The 21,476-nt window shown below is 36.9% G+C and overlaps 1 protein-coding gene across 4 annotated transcripts; it reads left to right on the top strand.

The window, feature by feature from the left end:
* The first annotated feature begins 914 nt into the window (after positions 1-914).
* On the top strand, positions 915-20,679 carry LOC112512529 (KHG/KDPG aldolase-like). Of its 4 annotated transcripts, XM_025118540.1 has the most exons (12): positions 1,170-1,240; positions 1,402-1,456; positions 4,725-4,776; positions 5,257-5,292; positions 5,391-5,435; positions 15,608-15,691; positions 16,539-16,601; positions 16,932-16,970; positions 17,890-17,989; positions 18,868-19,018; positions 19,696-19,761; positions 20,326-20,678. In XM_025118540.1, the coding sequence occupies exons 2-11, from the start codon at positions 1,407-1,409 to the stop codon at positions 19,718-19,720; spliced, it is 645 nt and encodes a 214-aa protein (XP_024974308.1). In that variant the 5' UTR covers positions 1,170-1,240; positions 1,402-1,406; the 3' UTR covers positions 19,721-19,761; positions 20,326-20,678. The 4 variants fall into 4 exon arrangements, with proteins under 4 accessions (XP_024974305.1, XP_024974306.1, XP_024974308.1 ...); XM_025118537.1 differs by lacking the exon at positions 4,725-4,776 and having other exon boundaries at positions 915-1,240; positions 20,326-20,676; XM_025118538.1 differs by lacking the exons at positions 4,725-4,776; positions 5,257-5,292 and having other exon boundaries at positions 915-1,240; positions 20,326-20,677.
* The last annotated feature ends 797 nt before the right edge of the window (positions 20,680-21,476 follow it).

The raw sequence follows: 21,476 nt of genomic DNA, 5'->3' as shown, positions 1-21,476 counted from the left end.
ATCACTTATGACTATAAAATTGACATCATCCAAAGACGATCCAACAAACAAAAATTGGATTCAGAAAGCTTACTGAAAATCACCTATGGCTAGTAAACCAACCAAAGTAGTAAAAGAAATCGATAAAAACTTACCCGAGAAGAGCAACGGAGAAGATGGAGATAAAAACTTACATGATAAATACCCTAACCTTGTATAACAAATAGCAAAGAGATGAAACTATGGTATCGATTGCTATATAAGAAATGGTTATTATACAAAAAAATCGATTGCAATAAAAAAACCCTGTGATACCACATAGATGAAATTGTGGTACTCGATTGAAGTGTAGAGGCAAATGAAAATTTGATTGCAAACGAAAACGAAAACAAAAACAAGCAGTGGAGTGAAGATGGAACCAAAAAATCAATTGGAAAACGAACTTGAATGAGAACGAGAATCACCATATAGAGAATCACAACTGATTGTTTGAATCGGTACATGAATCACAATAGGGTTAAGGGAATAGGGAAGAAACCATCAATAGAGGATTTATGGATGCCGCCATCTTGAGAACATCAATAGCCAGGTTGGAAATTGGAAGATCTCGAGGACATTGATAGCCATCTTGAGAAAATGAATAGCCATTCTACATAAAGCATTAATAAGTAGTTAAGTACTATTTTAAGATTTTAAGACTTTTAAGATTTTATACATAAAAAAAATAGTACCTTAAGCATTTAAAGTTGTTTTCAAGAACTATATCAAGCATGGTTTATAATAGTTTAGAATTAGAATTAGAATTAGAATTAGAATTAGAAGATAGTATTGATATAGATATAGATATAGATATAGATATAGATATAGATTCTTGGACTGAAAACCGAACCGATTACATACATTCTCTAATCGGGATTTCCGTTTGTTATAAGCCTGCAAAGGAGATAAGCCAATTCTTCTTCTTCCTTCTTCTTCTTTCGTCACCTCCTCCACCCTTTGCCGTTTCGAATGCTTAATAACGCTGCTACTCTATAGCGAACTAGGATATTTTGTTAGATACTAGTATGTCACTATCGCATTTCACCTCCCCCTCTTCTTCTTTCAATTTTCTACCACCGCCACCGCCTCCGCCAAGACGCCTACTAACCCCTCGACTACTTGCCATCCGTTGTTTCCATTCTCGACCATCCACCTCAACCAGTGCGACAACGTTAAGTAACATTGTAAATTCTGGCGTCATTGCTTGTCTTCGCGCCGAAAGGTCATCTAACATTCTCTGTTTTTACTGAATGAATTTTCCAAGTCTTGGTGTTGCTTCTTTTTCCATGTTTTTAACATTCAGGTGATTTTGTTCCCTTATTGTATGTACGAAAGTATGACGTAATTATCTTGTTTATACATGGCTTGGTTGATGATTTTTAGCGCGGATGTGGCAATGGAAGCTGCACGGGCTGCAATTAGCGGTGGAATCTCGGTTGTAAGTATTGATGATCTTGTTCTAATAGTAGAAGTAACAGCTGAAATTGGTTTTTGTTATTTTTTTTGGTAGCCATGGCGTTTGTCCCAACAAGTTCAAAGGGGGTTAAGTTGTTTTAGGAACTTTTGGGAACTGAACTTGTAAGGTTTTAACAAGTTTTGGGTCTGTTTTCACCGCTTTTGTTTCAATTGTGCACTGCATAGGGCTTTTTCTTATGACGATTTTCTTTCACCGTTCTTGTAATATGTGGCATGCATCATCTTCTGCCTCAAGTAGTTCACATAGTCCATGCCAAAGTTTGGGTCTTCTTGCCAGCGAGCATCATCCCAAGGGAATCAATAGGACTTGTGGATTCAAACCCGAGACCTTTTGGCCTGTTCAGTCCTGTTCACTAGGTCGATTCCTTGGGGTTAAAACCTCAACTATTACGTTATTGCATATTTAGATGATCCTTACTAGGTTGTTTTCTTCAAGCCTGTGGACGTCATATTCTCAATTATATGATGTATTGCTAATTTAAGGAAGCTTCTACGGGTTTAGTGTTTACACCAGTATAACAAAAGGTCTTACCATTGGATAACCAAGCTATACGCCTATGCTTGTGTAACTCAATTCCTATAAGCAGAGTTTCTTAAACACAAATCTCCTTTGGCAGACCGCTGGGCACCAGCCCACAGCCCAAAAGAACAGGGGCCTAGTTTTTTTGTAGCATATATTAGCATTCTAAACAAATTGTAGGTAGAAAATCCCCAAAATATTTCCTTCTATACACAAGGGCCCAAAAAGTGGAGTTAGAGAAAAGTCTGAAAACCTAGATTGTAGTGACTCTTTGATTTTTACAGGTGCTAATTGATCATATGATTGCTTTTGTCATATGTGTTCTGTCTATGTCCTTACTGATCATACACGTTTCTTTCATCTCGAGTCCTTACTGTTGCATATTTGATAAACAAAATACCATCAAGGGTTCTCAACTTTTAGTGTCCTCGCGAGGTACTACTTGAGTTCTTTCCCCATACTTGTATTCTTTCCATGGATCTCCACCAAAATTATTTTGTTGCATATCCTTTCTTCATGTCCACCACTGCAACAAACACAATCCAAAACCCATAAAATGCAGTTTTATTGGTCATGTACCAACTCAACATGCATACAGATGTTACTCCCCTATCACACGAAAGGTAGATGTCTCAAAAGATCTTCAGGGGAGAAATTGAGTGCATCCATATTTTGGGAGTGTATGTTAGATCTTTTTTCTATGCTCACTCATCCATTTTTATCCGACCCATCTGATACATGTGTTTAGTCATCTGACTGTCTCCTTGTGGTCCTCCGTCACGACTAGTCTCCTTGTGGTCCTCTGTCACGACTAGTCTCCTTGTGTTCCTCATTACCTGTGCATCCACCTAGTTTTTCCTGGTCTCATTAACTTCAAATTCAGCATCTTCATCTCAACAGTCTATAGGAGAATACGCAAGAGAGAAGAAGTATATATAGAGGGAATAAGGACTAAGATCTGGAGCAACTTGACAACAAGAATACTTTCTTGAATGGAGATTTGATGGAAGAAGTATATATAGATATTCCTTGAGGACTTGTCATTGATGACAAGAAGGGAATCAAGATTGCAAAGTTAGAAAGTCTTTGTATGGACTCAAGCAATCCCCACTGGTTTAACATATTTGCCAAGTTTTGTTAAGTCTCTGTTATACTCAATGTCAGGGCTGATCAGACTCTGTTCATTCAAAGGTCAACACCAGAAAAATTGTTCTTGTAATAGTATAAGTGGATGATATCATACTATCATAGAACGATGAGATTGAATTGTATAGGATCATTTTGCCATAGGGTTTGAAGTCGAGGTCCTATGAAAGTTAAAATACTTTAGTTAGCAATATCTGATAAAGGTATTGCCATCTCTTACAGGAAGTATAACATGACTTATTGTGAGAGACATGAATGTGGGGTTGTAAACCCAGAGATACACCCCTGGATCCCTTCAAGAAGACTAGCCAAGTTAAAAACATTGTTCCAAGGTGAGATATCAAGATTGGTTGGAAGACTATTCTATTTACCACACGCTTGTGTACATATAGTATTTGTTGTCAATGTGGTAAGTTAGTTCATGCATAATTCTATCAAGGAGCATGTGGAAGCTGTCCAATGTATATTGAGATAATTGAGAATGACTCCAGGAAGAGAGCTATTGTTTTAGAAGGCTAACAAGAGAAACATCAAAGTGTTTTTGGACATTGATTGAGCAGGAAACGATGATTGGAGATCAACTTTGGCTTCCTGTAAATTTGTCTAACGGAATATCATGACATGGAGTAGTAAGATACAGTTAGTTGTTGCAAGGAGTAATGTAGAAGTTGAGTTCAGAGTCTTAGCTCATGGAATATGTGAAGGAATTTGGTGAAGGCGGCTATTTAGTGAGCTTGAAATGGACTACTCATCACCTATTAAATGATGTGTGATAATCATGACAATATCACCAAGAATCCGGTTCACCATATCATGACAAATGATGTAGAGATTGATTGTCATTTCATAACCGAGAAAGTAACAAGTGGATCAATTCAACTAAATTATCTTCTTGGCGGCATATATCCTCACTAAGCCTCTAACTAGACCAAACTTTGAAGACGTTCAAAACAAGCTTGGAGTGTATGATATACATTTACCAACTTGCTGATGAGTGATAAAAAATAGATTAGAAAGTTGAGGGATCAAATCAATTATACTTTACTAGATCAGCTAGTATAATCATGAGATCCTACATACTATCCTGATTTGCTTCTTTTTTCTTATTCCAAGGGAGAGAATCAATTAGTTGCTAGATTCTATATAAATAACCTGTACTAAGCATGAGGAAAATAAGAAAAAGGATTGAGCTTTTCTTCTAGTTCTTTTTAGTTGTGTATTTATTTTGGCATAAGGATAGTCATTTTTGTTAATGTAAATGAAAGTCTCATAGGTTCTTCTAGGAGCTACAGTCGAGCAGGGTGATATTTAAAAGCTTTGAGAGAATATTAGTAGGTGAAAGCTTAATCGTATATTTCACTATTATGAAAAATAGAATACATGGAACCCTATTGATAACCAAGCTACCACCTTAGAAAAAGGAAACTAAGAAACAGACTACAACTAGGAGACCGTTTAAAAATAATTACATAATAAGGAAACTCTTAATCCAGACCTGATTGATCCCAATACCCCTTGTTCTAGACCTAACCAATATCCTAATATCGTTTACAATATTTTATAGGAGGCAGAAGTTGTTGGGAGTAGGAATCAGAGGTAGGGCCTCCGGTTGCCAGGTTAGTTGGCAGTTTTCTTATTTATTTATGTTGATGTATTATAAAAATGACAAGTGAGTGACGTTTGGTTTTGTGGATCCCCTATAAAGTGGATTAAATGAGAGAGGGGTGTTAAAAGCAAGAGACCATGAGGCAAAGTTTAATTGGCTTCATTTATAGTAAATTAGCCAACCGTCGTGATTCTTGTTAAATCTGCTGTATATTTTTTGTCTTAAGATGTATTCTTTTGAAATGTCTGGATTCTGATTGCTAATTTGTTATGCAGTTGATTGATGACAATTATTGGCATATACTCTAGTCTCTAACATACAACTACCAATATCAGGGATATAATTATGGTTTCTTACATTAAGTATTTGCCATATAATGAGATGCATACTAAACTAGAACTATTAATCATGCTTGGCTTCTCTTGAAATGAAATCTCTTAATACTGTAATTGTTATCTTTTAACATACAAGCAATGTTTGTCATTTGCAGCTGGAGATTGTGATTTCTACCCCAGGTGTGTTTGAGGTTGTTTAACATAAGTTACATGTGTGATTTTTATGCGTCTTATGCACTGCTCGTTAATGATCTTGAAAGCTCATATGTTTCCATTGCTTATTTGGTAGGTTTTACATCAACTGGTGCAGGATTTTCCAGCCACTACTCTAGGAGTAAGTGTTTCATAATCATCACTTGACAAATGGAATACTGTGGTTCCATACTGAATGTACACTTGCTTACAAACCAAGTTTTGCACAATCCTCTTGATCATCACTAAAACTTGCCACTGCTTGGCAATTCTTTTTGCATCATTTCTGTGAAATCACCTGCATAGAAGACTAGTATGATTTTATTGTTATTCTTCTTCCAGAAAAATATCCAATAATCATTTGCACTACGAGTCATGTAAAATGTTTCTAATGCTTGAAGGAAGCGAGAGAACCAAACACGAGGAGTTTGTTTGAGTCCATAGAAGGATTGTTGTAAATGAATACATTTTTTTTATTAACCTGGATATCCAACCCGCTATGCGAGCCGACTAATCCCAGGCGACCACCTGCTTTGCGGATAGCCCGGAGTCACGACATTTGAACCTCCCTGGCCACAAGGGGATATTTATTCCTCCTTGGTTTTGAACCTGGGACCTCCTGGTACTTTTGACCTTTGGAGCCAAGCTCAAACCAATTAGGCATCACCCTTGTGGTTGTAAATGAATGCACCTTTGAAGTCTCCTCATGAACCACAAATTTGAGAGGTTATTCGCACAAGCTGCATTAAGGAATGTGCTCTTCAAATTAAAGCCATGATGGATTTCATAGGTTAGCTCTATCTGTGACAAGTTTGGCATACTCATTTTATAGCTCCAACTTGAGGAGTGCTAGACATAGGGCTTAATCTATATGGTGAAAGATTATCAATGTCTCTCTATTTAGGGTTCAAGTATTTTGGCCCAGGGCCCTTGATGTACTTCCCACGCTGTGCAAAAAGGGCGAGAGAGAGTACTTTTCTGTATATTAGTCGGGGGGAAAACCCACTATTTTATTTTACAATATTGCTATTTTTTTTTCTATCCGCTATCTCTATTTGGGATACATTCGGTTGAAGGAAATAATATAACTAAAGATTTGATTTTATAATTAAAGGAAATCAAATCACTCCAAGATTTGATTGTATAATTGATGGTACAATTGTATATTTTCCCTTCTTGTAGGATTACATTATTATTTTTTTTATTTTTTGCTATAAGTGTGTGTCACCTTTAGTTCAAGAATATATAGGGAACTTCCCCATACCATTTAAAATACTTTTGCTGTAATGCTGTCAAAGGTTGAATCATTCTAAACCTCAGGTCTTGTAAATCTGCTGGTCTTTGTTGTCTGTTGCTGTTGCCAAAGTCTGATGACCAACAGCTGCTGTTCTCCTTGAGCTGCTCTTCCTTTTTCTGTCCCTGTGCCCATGTCCCTTCGCCTCCCCGTATGCATGGTTTTGAAAATCGGAAGAGGCATCCGCCTTGAGGCGAGGTGGTCCAGAAACGAGTTTGAGGCGATGCCTATCAATCCCCAAATGAGGCGGCGGGAGGCGACGATTCAGGTATAGGCTGTGGCTGAAGCGGTTTCGAGGCGTACACCTTTAAGCTGGTATTTCACAACCCCTTTCTTCTCTCTCTCTCAGCAGCTGTTTTTTCTAGCTCTCTCAACAGTCATCACTCTCTCTCTCGCAGCAATTCTTCTTCCCTCACGCATTCTCTTCTCCCACATAATTCTTACAGGAGCAACAAATCCATCTCCAGGTTAGGGGCTGTTTGTTTGCCTCTTAATAGTTCCACTAAGAGGCAACCTCTGAATCGCTTAGAGGCTAATATTGTTTGGCAAAAAAATCTCTGCCCCTTAATGGTTCTAAAAACCTCTGAGCGATTTTGCATATTGGGCCTCCCTAAGCCCTTCAGCACCCTAATTTTTCCAACATTGCCCTCTTCTTATGCCCCTCTCTCTCGAGCATCTCTCCTCTAGGAATTGAATCTGCCATGTTTCTTCAGGTACTATTTCATGAATCCAATCCCTCCCTAAATCGAATCTGCTATGTTTCTCTGTTCGATTTTCTGTATGAGTTCAATTTGTGTTCAAATTCTGTTCGAAGTGTTCGAAATATGTTTGATTCCTTACCGTATTGTTCTATTTCTGTTCATTTTTTCTATCTTTCCATAGTAAGTTTCATATTTGAATGGCGTTAATGAATTTTCAGATTTCAGTACCGATCTCAGGTGGTCCAGTTAATTATTGTTTTCTTCATCATCATTTATGAATCTGGTTTGCACAAGTCGTGGTTCGAATGGTGGAATTGATCTTCGAACAGATTTTGTGCAAACTTGTGAACCATCTTGGTACTGATGCAAAGGTATTCCTGCCTTTTTGCTTCACTTGCACTACCAACAGATCTGCAGCAATTAGTGGCACAACCTAGCATTGCCATAGACTTGAGCTAAGCACTCAATTAAATAGAAAACCACACAATTTGGGTAGAGAATAAAATATTCTATCAAAAAATGGTAACTCTAAATGGCATCGATGAATTTGGATCTTTTTTCTTTAATGGTGTACCATATAATTATGTGGTTGAGGGAATCAATGAATTTGGATCTTTTTTTTTTAATGGTATACCATATAATTATGTGATTGTGGGAATCAGACAACTCCGAGCATGAAATATGTAAGAACAAGGAAAAAAGTACGCTTTGAGCATGAAACTGTTGAGCATGAAACTGTTGAACAGGTCATGGACATGATAAAACTCTTGGAAAGTATACCATAAGGCTTTGAATTTGTTATAATTTTGAGTACTTTCCAAGAGTTTTATTATGGTATACTTTCCAAGAGTTCTATTACCATTTTCTCTTATCAACTATCTATGTGAGATGCATTCTATTCCGACAAACACTTATCCGCAATACTTGATATATTGATGTTATTTGTCAATTAAGATTCATACTCATTAGAAAAAATAGTTTTTCTTCACACATGCTATTTGATAACTGTTGTTAGTAGATTCACCTATGATTCATTTTAGAAAACTATTCTTTGAGGATGGAAAACCCTGATATGATTCACTATTGGTTGGGAGATTCAAATTTAAGCATCGTACTCATTACTAATGGATGTTGTTTTCTACATATTGATGTTAATTGCCCATGTAAATTACGTCTCGCTGTAACTAATTTACGAAGGAAGGATTAGAAGTTGTAAGCTTTTTGGATGCGAATATGGCATGCCGATCAATTAGTAGGAGATTCACCATTGGATGTTGTGTTTATGGTGGTGGGAACTTTGTCTGCTAAAAGACCAAGAAGAAGAAGACGATTTCTACTTTTACTGTAGGATCTAGATATTGTTGTACTTGTGAATGGCTTTATGATGCATTCATGTTGGACAATCTACCTATGGACTGTATAGGATCCTATGTCTACCTCCCAAGTTATCTTCAAACATCAATAAGAACATTATCAGATGATCCTAAAGTTTCACCTACTTCAATCTTTTTTAAATATTGTAATCTTTTGCCCTTCTATATTACAAGGGTTTCCTCCTATCGAACAACAGACAAAATTAAAATAAAATAAATAAATCGACCTAGAAGAAAAATAATTCTAATGTTAGAATAAATTAAATAAGCACAATCCGATAAGTATTAAATTCATCTTACATTGCTTCATGGTTAAGTCTTTTTGATCAACACTTACGATGTACATTGGATTTTCTCCATGCAACATTTCAAACTCCTTTTGGCTGCTTGCTTCACTTCTATGTAAAAAGGTTTAGCCAAATGTTAGAGAGTGCCAGTTGTTTCACATCTATGTATCGTGAAGATCACCTTTTTGACAATCAAGATGTTCAAGGAGGCTTAATGTGGTAGTCCTGCTACCAGAATAAAGGTCGCACAAAAAGCTGTGCCAAATATTGCAGTATAATGCTACATTGCCACACCATGAAACCATGAAATTATGGAGTGTGTGATTGAGTCCAAGATGTGGCGCGAATGAAGGTGATGGAGCACCAATTTGGCTACATGTTGGGGAGGTTGACAATCAAGGCAATTCACATCCTTAGACGTTTCTTGGAGAAGTATAGAGAGCATAGCATGGACCTAAACATGGTGTTCACAGGCGGGGACAAGGTTTATGACAGTGTGCCACAAGATGTGATTTGGAAGAGACTGGGGGAGAAAGGTATACCATGGAGATATGTCTTAATGCATGATATGTACGAGTGAACAAGGACTTGTGATAACACCGATGGGTGAAACGAAGTATTTCTCGTTGGAGATAGGGCTACACATGAGATCGACACCAAGCTCATTCTTTTTTATGTGACTTTAGACAAGATTTTGGGAGGGATTTAGGGAAGTGCTCCATTGTGTATGTCATTTCATTAGCAACATTGTTTTGGTAGTGGATTCGGTTAGAATTGAATAGGATACTCAAACAGTGGATGGCGGCATTGAAACACAAGGCTAGTGTATTAGTTGCTTCAAGACAAAATACATATGGTGCAACTTCAGTATGACTTGCTAACGAGGAGGTAGAAGCCAACATTAGGGTTCAAATGATATCCTAGGTTCGAGTGTCTAGGTTCCATGATTCAGGAAGGAGAGGTTGCGGGTGATGTTACACAATAAAGGCAAGGTGGTTAAACCGGGGAGTTGCCACCACATTTTTGTTGAGACAAGAGAGTGCTGCTAATATTGTAAGGAAAATTCTACAGGTAGACATTAGACCAACTACATTATATGGGACAAAGCGTTAGGCAATGATAAAGCACATGAGAGGAAGTTAGAAGTTTGCATAAATAAGGATGCTTAGGTGCACGTGGACGTAGTCGGACCATGTAGGACAAGAGAACGAGCAGGTCTTTCGTGTTAGAATATGGGAACCATACATGTAGCGGAAAATAAGCGCATTCCTTTTTAAGAATCCACTCGGAACAGGGTAGTATGGGTGTTTCGAATTATATCTTAATGAGTAGCAACCTTTGATGTCGTATCTGGATCAAAGCAACGATTTTTTAGAATGTTGCCTTCATGGCACCCATGCAAATGAACCAATATCATTTTGATCACATGAAAATGGAGGAATTGTCTTTTTCCCTTGAGTTGCTAGACTCAAAGTTTGGGAGAGAACGATCGTGAATAGAGAGGTAAGCTAGGGTCTTTTTCCTCGAAAGAGGTTTTTCACTTAGTCCTGAAATCGACCTTTTAAGCTACCTTGTATATTAGGAGATTTTCCATATGATGGAATCTCTTCCATACATTATATATGGTAGTATATCTCATATATTTGTCTATGTAATGAACCATAATTTTAATCCAATTAAATTGTAACTGAATTATAATACTAATAATTGAATACTTCAATTATTCGGTCTCCTTATTTGATTACTCTTTTTTGTGACCCATTAGGAGTTTATCATGATGACAATAATTATAGATTGTATTTATAACTATAAATGAAGAGCGACGTCTAACAACGTGTCTTCTTTACCCAAATGGTAAAGTTTTGTGATTCCGCCAATTAACAAACTCATGATCCTTATTAGTGTGCATGTTACTCGATGTCTACATTGGATTGTTATGTTCTGTCCCTAGTTTTTTGGTTTCCAAATGTACTAATAATACATGCATCCATCTCTCATATTGATTATCTGAAATCAAGGGGCGAGAGGCATCACTCGTGTCATACAGGTGGGACATCCTATCTCGATACATGGTAGTATTATTATGTGATACGTGACACATCCAACTACCATTATGCCACCCAACTATGAAATGATTAGAGTTGGTGTCAAAGTATGCCACTCACACAAGCAACTCCATGTTCCCAAGTAAAGGACTACATATACAATGACCACATGAGATATACTTGTGACACTCATATGACATCCTGCACACTGTTCCTATAGTGAATCACGTCAGTGAACAAGATCCGCATCTTGTATCCATATGTGGATTTTATATCTTCAGATGAATGCTAGTCGTTACCAACCCTAGACTGGGATAATATTTGACTAGGGACGTTTACAATACATCATTCCATGGTTGTTCTTATATTTAACATAACAATAACTAGGTTATACCGGGTTTGTTTGGTTTGATTTATTGTTATGCCGTCCAATTGTATTTTCATCATGAGATTTTGACGTTACTGGAGAAGTCATCTACAATCGCTACCATCGGATTCTTTTGGTGGTCCCTCCAACAAAGAAATATTAAATTAGTCATCGACAATAAACCTACTAGAGTTGTTTTTCTTATTGATTGGCAGAAACTAAGGGAGAAGCTAAACATCTTCGATTGAGAACATCTCGTGCTTGGCGTTCTAAAGAGTTCGACAACGGTTATTCACTGGTTTCTACCTATTTTCTCGAAATATCCATACACTATTCCAGGAAAATCTTGAGGTTTTCTGAGTTACTGAAGGTAAGATCGGCATGGAAATAGATCTCAAGAAACTCGATTAGCCACTTCGAATTTCTCATCGTGTGCATTTGTACTAATCATCATCAAGGTCTAGAGTTTTTTGGAGCACCAAGGTCTAGAGTATCCTATGCAGTACACAATCCAAAGATTATGGAGCTACTATGAATTTCTAACTGTTTTGCTAGCGTGAGTGCCATTGCTAATGGAGGTTTTGAGTGACATAAGGCTGAGAGAGGGAGGGAGTGATGTGATACTTAATGAGCATCAGGCAGTCCAGTGTTGGCAGGGGTAGATGACTTCTTCGATGACGTCAATGTCTCATGATGAAAATTTGGTTTTGTAGCATTTAAGGCTTTCTGAGATGATAGAGAATTGAAATGTGTATATGCGTTGTGCTAGGGTTCTCTGAAGCGCCATTAGTGACGGAGGTTTTGAGAGAAGAAGAGTTGAGGGATGGAGTGATGTGATACTCAATGAGCAATGAACAATTTGAGTTTTATGGCATTAGAATAAACTATTACTACAAATAATCATTAGATATTTAGACAAATTGTTTTTATGGACCAAATATCCATTCTTTTCAAAAAGTTTAATGGCCACTCTAGATCTTTTGTTTAATGTACTATGCCTGTGTCTTAACAAAATAGAAGAATGGTTGCCAATGTAAATGTATTGGTATTCAAAATTAAATAGATTGACTTTAGGGCAACAGGGAGATTGTTAGTGTATGTCCAAAGTCAATTATGAGATGATTATATGTTTGGGCATTTTGTCATGATATTGTATTAATAATATGCATTGCCCTATTATTATTTTTATACTTTGTTATATGTTCTATTTAAAAATACAATAACCTTAAAATTAATATATTCTACATGTCCCTAATCTAGTATTACTTGGGGTCTAAGGTTGAAATAATAAGGTAACGACTAATATATGTATCAGTTTATTTGGAGATACAGAGTCCACATATGGGTACAAGATGAGAATTTTGTGTATTGGTTATGATGAGTACCCTGCATTTTGCATGTCATATGAGGGTCATCAGTGTTTCTCATATGGTTATTATACATGTAGCCTTTTGACTTGAGGGCTTGGAGTTTGCAATGTGTGAGTGGCAACAATGATTCTAATCATTTCATTGGTTGACAAAATAGTAGCCAGGTATGCCATGTATCACATGGTAGTAGTATCATGTATCGAGATATTGTCCGTCCTATATGGCGATAAGTTGAAGGTTACTGAGAAAATGAATGCATGTTTAGATGATTGATATGGAGATATGAATATCTATTGTATCAGTACATTAAAATTTAAGAAACTAGAGATTGAAGATAATTAAAATGACACAACCATTCCCCATGTCCAGTCTGAACATTCAAGACAAAGGGACACAACATGGACATTATCACGGATTTGTTAACCGGCTGAATCACCAAACTTATCAATTTGGTAATGATGTATTGGTAGATGCCACTCTTTGTTTAGTTGTAAATATGATTTGTAATTACTGCCAACCTGATAAATTGTCAATGGGTCGCACGTCTAGAGTGCACTCGAATAAGCAAGCCGAATAACTAAAAAAATTATTAGTATTATTATTTAATTAGTGTTGATTAAATAGAGAAATATATGAGATATATACTTCCGTACATCAGATATGAAAGAGTTTTTCATATGATGGAAACTCTCAAAATATATAAGGTAGCTTAAAGGTTTTATTTTGAGGCTATTTAATAATACCCTTGCTTTGAGAAAAAACCCTAGTTTACCTTTCTCTACTCATGGATGTTTTCTCTCAAACTTTGGGTCTAGTAAGGCAAGGGAAGAAGAGGACTCCTCTGTTCTTGTATGATGTTGATAGGGATTCACTTTGCTTGCATGGATATCGTGGAGGCAACATCTGCAAGATCGTTGCTTTGGTTCATATATGCCATCAAAGGGTGTTGCTTGTTGAGTTTTTTTTTTTTTTTGAAACTACCATCCTTATCCTGTTTGTATGGATTTTTGGAGGAATATGGTTATTTTTTGCTGCATTTATGGCTTTCATATTCCGACATTTAATTGCTTCATCAAAACGATGATTCCAACTTCTTAAAGCTTGCTTCAATCCATAAATGGATCGTTGCAACTTGCATACCATATGAGAGTTCTCATGTCTGACAAAACCTTCAAGTTGTATCGTATACGCTCCTGAATTAACTTTCTGTTAAGGAAAGTTGACATCCATTTACTATATCTTATATCATGATATGTTGCAATGGTTAGTATAATTCTTATGACTTAATCAATTGAGAAAGGGAAAATTGTGGTGGTCTGGACACGTTTGCAGGAGACAAATGCCGATGATAGGAGGTATGCCCTTGAGGTTGTGAGGAAGAGGGGCAATCCAATGAGAACGTGGGGAGAGCAACTGAGGATGGACATGGCCGCCTTATACATTTCCAAGCAGATGCCCCTAATAGGAGCTCTTGGAGATGTGGGACTAGGGTAATAAGCTATGTGGGAGACTCGTAGCTAACATGGAGGAGAGGAGGGTGGTTTTATGAAGGTAAAGGGCGATAATGCAAAGTATTCTTTTACTGTATCAGAGTTTTCGGGGCCATTTACCAAACACTCATCGGGTAAGCGCATAATGACAAGAGTCGTCGCCCCCACTTACCTTATCGGTTAACATCCTCGTTCATCAAAATGGATTGTTGGTAAAGCATCTCTTACGTGGTAAGCACTAACCAGATAAGAGTCTTGTCCTTCACTTCCTAGGTAAAATTCCAAGTGTTTGCTATTCCTCTTACCGGGTAAGATTATTGGTCCTTGTCATGCTCACCTTGCAAGGTAAGTGACACCTAGTAAGAGCTTGGTAAACGGCCTCTAGTCTTTCCTGTCTTTACGAAATGATGTTTTTGGTTTTCCTGATTTTAGTGCATGCCAGAGGTAATTTTTCTTCTTGTGTTCCCATGTTTGTTTTATCTAATGTCCCTTGCAATATATTGTTGCTTGTTTGCACACGTTTCTCTGCTACTTCTCTCACATGTTTTTTTTTTAATTTTCGTTTTGCTAGTCAAGGTATTCGCCGAAACAATCTCACTACCCATTGTGGTAAAGGCAAGGTCCATGTAGATCCTATTCCTACCTCTATACCCTACCTCTGTGTGGGATATGTCGAGTTCGTTTGGTTTTTTTTAATTAATAATTGTACGTGTACAATACTCTCTGTAGCAATGAATACACAAACAAAATGACGCAAAAAATAACATAATTGAACAATCCATACTAGAGAACAACATACTAAATATTAGAATGAAATAAAGCTTCCAAGTTACATTCCTTCCAAGCAACAGTGTAAACTCTAACCTGGCCTTTTCCCTGTATGTCCTATACTTCATACGCCTGCTTGGTTTACTTCTATGGATGATGGCTTTGCCAAAATTTTAGAGAGAGTTGTTACTTGTACAAGACTGTGTGTAGTGATTAATACACATATATACTTGTATCATCTTAATTGAAGAGAACTCATCAAATAAATTGGATAAAGACCATACGTCAATCCCATCCTGAAGGAGCTAATGAAAGCCTGAATTCAATGGGTATGCCTGCCGAGGTAGGCAGGGCAATAAGGTTGACCGACCTGTACTGTAGGGCTTGAGCCCATATTGTGTCACATTCGTGGCCTTCTACAAAATCTCATGGACGTTCCACTATTGTATGGAAACTTCTTGCTCTTTCACCTGAACGGTACATGGTTTGTTCTTCACCTCATTATGGTTTTGAGGAGTAAATTTAGGTAGATATGCATGGATTATGCTGGTTACTTTTTAGCGTACTATATTTTGTAGGGTAGATTCTTGTCCTATCTTAATGCTCTAAAATGTTGCAGGTTGGCACTATTATGAAAACTGAAGACGCTGAAAATGCCAAAGATGCAGGAGCAAAATTTGTCATGAGTCCTGCAATCGTAGAGGCATGACAAAGGGTTCCCTACTCACTTTTATTTCTTACAGAACCTAAGAAAGAGTTCATCTCTTTCAGAAAGCTCTTTTTCCTTTTCCTTAGTTTTTCTTGTATCACCAAAAAAATGTTTTTTTTAAGTATATACTATTTTATTTACGGCAAAACTCACATGTCTCCCTCAGTCCTTTCCTTGGGTGAGGCAACTCTTGACCGCCAGTGAGGTTGCTGGATGGCCCCATATGGTGGGGGTCCCTCTAAATGCAGTACCACATCCAGCAGCCGATCACATGACAGTCCACATTTCCACCAGCTCTACTTTTCCTGCTTCTCCTGATGCTGCAGCATTGGCAAAACAATGTGCAACGTTTATTTGATTTGCTCCTGAAACATTTTTTCCCAGCGGCTGCCCTATGGTTTTTCTCTGCTGGCTTGTCTGCAGTTTTTCCCCTGCTCAGCATGACTTGTTTGCCTTCCCTTTCTAACACTCAACTTGAACAAAGATGCAAAATGGGAGTAAAACAAGTTGTAAATAACTCTCAAACTAAGAGTTATGAATTATACTATATAATAAAAAGCACCGAGAGCAACAGTTTTATATAAAGAAAGATACAATATACAGTGAACATGGTGGGTCCAGCTGGTGGGACATGCATCTCCTGAAATCCAAATGTATTACAAATATCCTATTATAATGAAACAAATATGTGTGGATGCTTTGTATATAAATGGTCTGCACTGTGACCAAGTCAAATACATTTTTTGGGAATGAGGAGGTGATATTTTTCAATAACAGGGACAATTTTGTTTAGTTTTCTCTCTCTCTCTCTCTCTTTAATTTCTCAGAAAATTGTTTGCAGGGCATTCTGGATCAAGACAATGACGATTTTCTATATATACCTGGTGTGATGACCCCATCAGAAGTAAATATGCAATTACATTTATCGTCGTGGTCTTAATAGTACTAAGCCATTCAGTGGAGTTTTATTATCTTTACATGCTTGAATCAAGTTGAAAGTTAAAATCATGTTATTGCATTTCCTTATTATTTCAGGAATCCTAGTATAGCCAAAGTCCTAGCTTAGCCTGATGTTATTCATTGTTTTATCTTCACTGTTGATGTACCTATTATAGAGGGTTTCTCCACACTATAGTTATGGCAATATTCCTCGAGTAAAATTTGTATCTTTTTGCTTCTTCTATATATTCTTAAGTTCAAATTCACCTCATGAAAGTACTTTCTTATTCTACAGATACTGTCATCATATAATGCTGGTGCCAAAATTGTGAAGGTTAGTTGCAATCCATTCCATAGTTTTTGTGCAATACACTTATTTAAGCCACATGGCAAGTCTATCTGTGTGATTTTAATTTACTCAATTATCATCACATCATTTGTTCAGTATTTTGGACCTATTTTAAAGAGTTACTATTCTTGTATAGTTTTCGTAAAATCTCTTCCATACAGGCAAACATCTCTATGATTTAAAAATCATTTTTCTTCCTCCGGCACTTGGTTTACCCAGTGGACAAAGATGAAGTAGTGTTCTGGATGAGAATTCTTTCTGTATGATTTGATTCTCATAATGTAGTTTAGCACACTGGCTATCGTAAAAACCCAAGGTGGATTGTGACATTGTTTCCTTTGAAGACTTGAACCTCATATTCTGGTGGTTGATTGTACTTTGGCCGAAATATGCTAGGAGTCTGATTTTCTTTTAAAGTTTTGAAGTTGTTAGAGGTGACAGATGGGTAAATAAAATTTTATTACTACCTAAACCAAAAACATTCCTTTTATTTTTATCCGAGCTTGACATGGAACAAGGAATTTTGTACTGAAATTTGTGTTGTGTTGCAAAACAACATTAAATTTGTAAATAATATGAACTAGTAGAAAGTGTGAATAACACAGATTATCTTTTCCTCATGCAAATGAGCAGTAAATTTCACAAGCAGAAAGAAGTGACATTTATTATATAATGCCTGTGGAATGAAGCATAACTTTAGGGTCTAGTAACATGAACTTTTGAATAATTAACATTGGTGAAACAGTCATTCTTGTCTACGTAGTGAAGTAGCTGGTAACATGAACTTTTCAACATCCACCTTGTATTTGCATTAATCGGTTACCTACTTCTAATTTGAATTTAGTTAAAAAAGAGCAAAAAAAAGGATGATGTTGTATGTAATGATTTTTTCTCTGTGTGATAGGTATATCCTGTTTCAGCAGTTGGTGGTGTTGGGTACATAGCCACTCTGAAGAAGCCTTTTCCTCATATTCCTATGGTCGCATCTCAAGGAATAACAACTGGTAAGTTATATAAATGTTGTAACTAGGGTTTGAGATTTCTTTTAATTACTAGTGTTTTGAACCAAAAGCAATAATATATGCATGCATACTGGAATCAAGAATGAACTGCTGTTATAAAACTTGTGCGGCTCATAATTATAGACAGGAGATTAAGGCTAACTTCTTCTGGTTTTGTAGGTTTCAGCCGCTTTTTAAACTGAACTAAGAATTAGTCCTTTTTTTGTAATTTAAGAAATCAAGTAGCGAATAACGATATCATGGCTTCAGCCATTCGATTTGGTTCACCGAGTTCTACGAGTCCTAGCATTAATGCATCATTGAGGGAGAGCCAGGCCATGGAATGCAAACATATCAACGTAAAATAAACCTATAACCTACTTAACAGGACTGATGGTTAACTCAATGAACAGTCCTCAGCTGAAGCATAGATATCTATCATGCCAAGCTAAACCTTATCATTCCGTCATAGTGTGTTTGTCAGAATATTTTTGCTAGCATGATTTCATATGAGATGACAAGATACCTTTATGTGTTTGGTTCTTTCATGGTGAATTTTCTTCTTGTATCCAATACAAGATGAACACAGTAGTTGCATGTTATTGAACACCCTATCAATTTCTTTCCCTGCATGAATAATGGCTTATTTGTAAAATAAAAAAACATTTACCATGTATGCCTATTCTTGTTTACCAGAATGAAATCTAGATTCATTTTATATTCTGAAATTAAAAGGGTGGAAGTGGAGATGTTTACAATCTTTTTCATCATCATTGTTTATTTATGATCTTATTTCCAATTAGCTTTGTAACTAAATAAAGGTTCTGAAACTCAAAAGATGTAACTTGTGTAGTTGGTTGATTGCAACTCTTATTTTACAGATTCAGTGGGGGAATATATTGCTAAGGGAGCATCATCAGTTGTCCTATCTGACGCTATATTTGACAAAGAGGCGATGGCTCAAAGAAACTTCAGTGCAGTATATCGGCTGGCCCAGTTTGCAGCTTCACAAGGCAATGAAGCTGTAGAAAGGTAGTCATTTCCTCTTTAACTAGCTTGTGTGATTGTTTTAGTTTGTTCGTGAAATGAAACGACCATAGATCTCTCTCAGACAGTTAAACGTCAACTCCTAAATTGGTTGTGAGAACTAGCATTCTAATGTGAAACAAGAGTCTGATTCACATGACTCTGGCATTTTGGTCATATTCAAACTTGATGCCATTTTGTACATCTATTAAGTTCAATATCAGTATGTTCATGTAGAAACTCCTTCGTATTAGCCTAGGATAGTGTTTTCTGATGGTGAAGATTGTTTTGTTGTTATTTATATATAGTCTGGTCTTCCTTCCCCAAACAATCTTAAACTGATTGGTGTCTTATGTCTCAACAAATCCACCTCACTTAATGCCAAAGGAATCTGATTATTTCATGTGAACTGAAGTGCACGTATGAAAGAATGAATTCACTGATTGCAAAAGCGGGCGGTATGGGTAGATGTTACAGAAGATGAATCCTATATTTCATAATTCTTTCATTTTACTACTAATATATGGAGCGATTTATATAATTATATATCTCATGAAGCAAATTATTTGGAATTTTCTAAGGTAGATCATTAACCAGGGTTCAACTTTTACCATTTCTCATTTGTTTTTATCACTTTACTTTCTCAACGTTGTGTTTGTTTGTGCTAATCTTGGTATGTGTAGGAAGAGAAAGATCTATGCCAGTTAATATCATTTCAGCATCTGTCTTTTGACCCAGATGGAAAATTGGTAAGAATTGTTTTTTGTATCTTAAGTGGTACGTGTAGGAAGAGAAAGATCTTCCTAGAGCCTTGTGTACCAGTGTTGCGAGAACACTGTAATAGGCAATCATCACATGTGATAAACGGGTGATACACACATGATGAACAAGTCGTGGGCCAATTCGGTGCACACTATTTCGTCCCTCCACAGTACCACATGTGATGGTCGACTGTTTCACGTGTTCTCGCTTTCTCGTAAAACGGTACCGTTTTCATTTGAACCTCTATATATATATATATATATAGAGAGAGAGAGGGGGGAGAGAGAGAGAGAGACTTGCCGCCGCCATAAACCACCCCTTGACCTCACCGCGTTGCCATTTAGAACTTTGGTTTAGTGGCAGCCCAGGTTACAGTTGTTGATAGAATTTTTTTGTTACAATGTTTAATCACTTCCCTTTCTTAACTAGCACAAATTATACCAACCAGTGTTACCATCCTTCCAGGAATTATATTGATTTAAACAGTTCTCCTTCAGAATATAAATCATTCTTTATATCTAATCGATCTTTTTCCAACTTACATGTTGCAGATATGGAGATGCGATATGCCTGACCATGTTTATCTAGTCAGAATACCATGGAGGTGAAGCCATTTTTAAAATCTTATTAACGCAGAAAACCTCCATTTGTATGACTATGGTCTTGTTTGTTTTGCAATGGTTTGGTTTATAAAAGTTTCCACGTATATGAAGATTGTAGATATATATATACACACACACACACCAGTATCTTGTCATACTTGTACATATCAACCATCCCACTACGGTTGTAAGGTCGATAGGACCAACTCTTTTTTTTTTAATTCGTATCTATACATCTGCATATTACATTTATGGTGCGTTTGGTTTACAGGATGGAATGGAATTGGAGGGATTTGGATTTGAAATCAATTCCAATCCAGTGTTTGGGATGTAAGATTGTTGGTATTTGAAATCCAATGATTCTTTTGAAATCCGATGACCGATGAATTTGGAAATCCATTGGAAGGAGTTGGTATTTCAAATTCAAATCATGTGAGATTTCAAAAAATTGCTTTGTGGCCTAACTTTAGCTGCACTGCTTCCTTCCCTCTGGCCAACAAAAATGACGTTCCTGCTTTCCGATGCTCTCCTCGTCGATTGTAATTAAAATAGAATCGATAAAACCCACAACGACGCCATTAATTTGGTGGTTTCTGATTTTGACGGTCTGGTTTTCACTGAATCTGCAGACGGGTCATTGAAGATGATGCTTTACGGTTTACTAAACTAGGAAAACGCCGTGATGGCGTTGGCGGTGAACACGGCGAAAGATGTCGTGTACGCCGTATCTTTAGATGGGTTAGTGAATTTCTGGGAATGACCAAAACATACATTGGCTCATGGCGGAATTATTAGAGGTCACAAACAAGCATTTTTGTATATCGTCATCGCAGGGAGCTTGTTGTTTAGTGGATCTTCAGACAAGAACATCAGTGAGTGCCAGAGGAAAGTCGACAACTTCCATTCAATGCCTCTCGGCTAGAGATGATCATTTGCAGGCCCGGGCCAGGCTTGGTCCGGGCCTAACTTGTTTTTTTGTTCAACGGGCCTAATATTGTGAACTGAAACCCCTTTTTTTGGGTTTGACAACTTGTTATTGTTTGCCTTATAAAACGGGTTGGGTTTGTCCATTGGTTAACGGGTTTAAAAAGTGTAACTTT

This window comes from Cynara cardunculus (genome assembly GCF_001531365.2).
Source record: "Cynara cardunculus var. scolymus isolate 2C chromosome LG 5, CcrdV1, whole genome shotgun sequence".
NCBI classification, from domain to species: domain Eukaryota; kingdom Viridiplantae; phylum Streptophyta; class Magnoliopsida; order Asterales; family Asteraceae; genus Cynara; species Cynara cardunculus.
This window is presented reverse-complemented; position numbering and strand designations above follow the sequence as displayed.

What these genes read in the sequence shown, in the direction of transcription:
- LOC112512529 (XM_025118537.1), top strand. Translation starts at nt 1,044, where the DNA reads ATGTCACTATCGCATTTCACCTCCCCCTCTTCTTCTTTCAATTTTCTA. An exon ending in GCTTGTCTTCGCGCCGAAAG is followed by an intron (nt 1,241 to 1,401) that starts GTCATCTAACAT and finishes GATGATTTTTAG; the next exon opens with CGCGGATGTGGCAATGGAAG. An exon ending in GGCAATGAAGCTGTAGAAAG is followed by an intron (nt 19,019 to 19,695) that starts GTAGTCATTTCC and finishes TGGTATGTGTAG; the next exon opens with GAAGAGAAAGATCTATGCCA.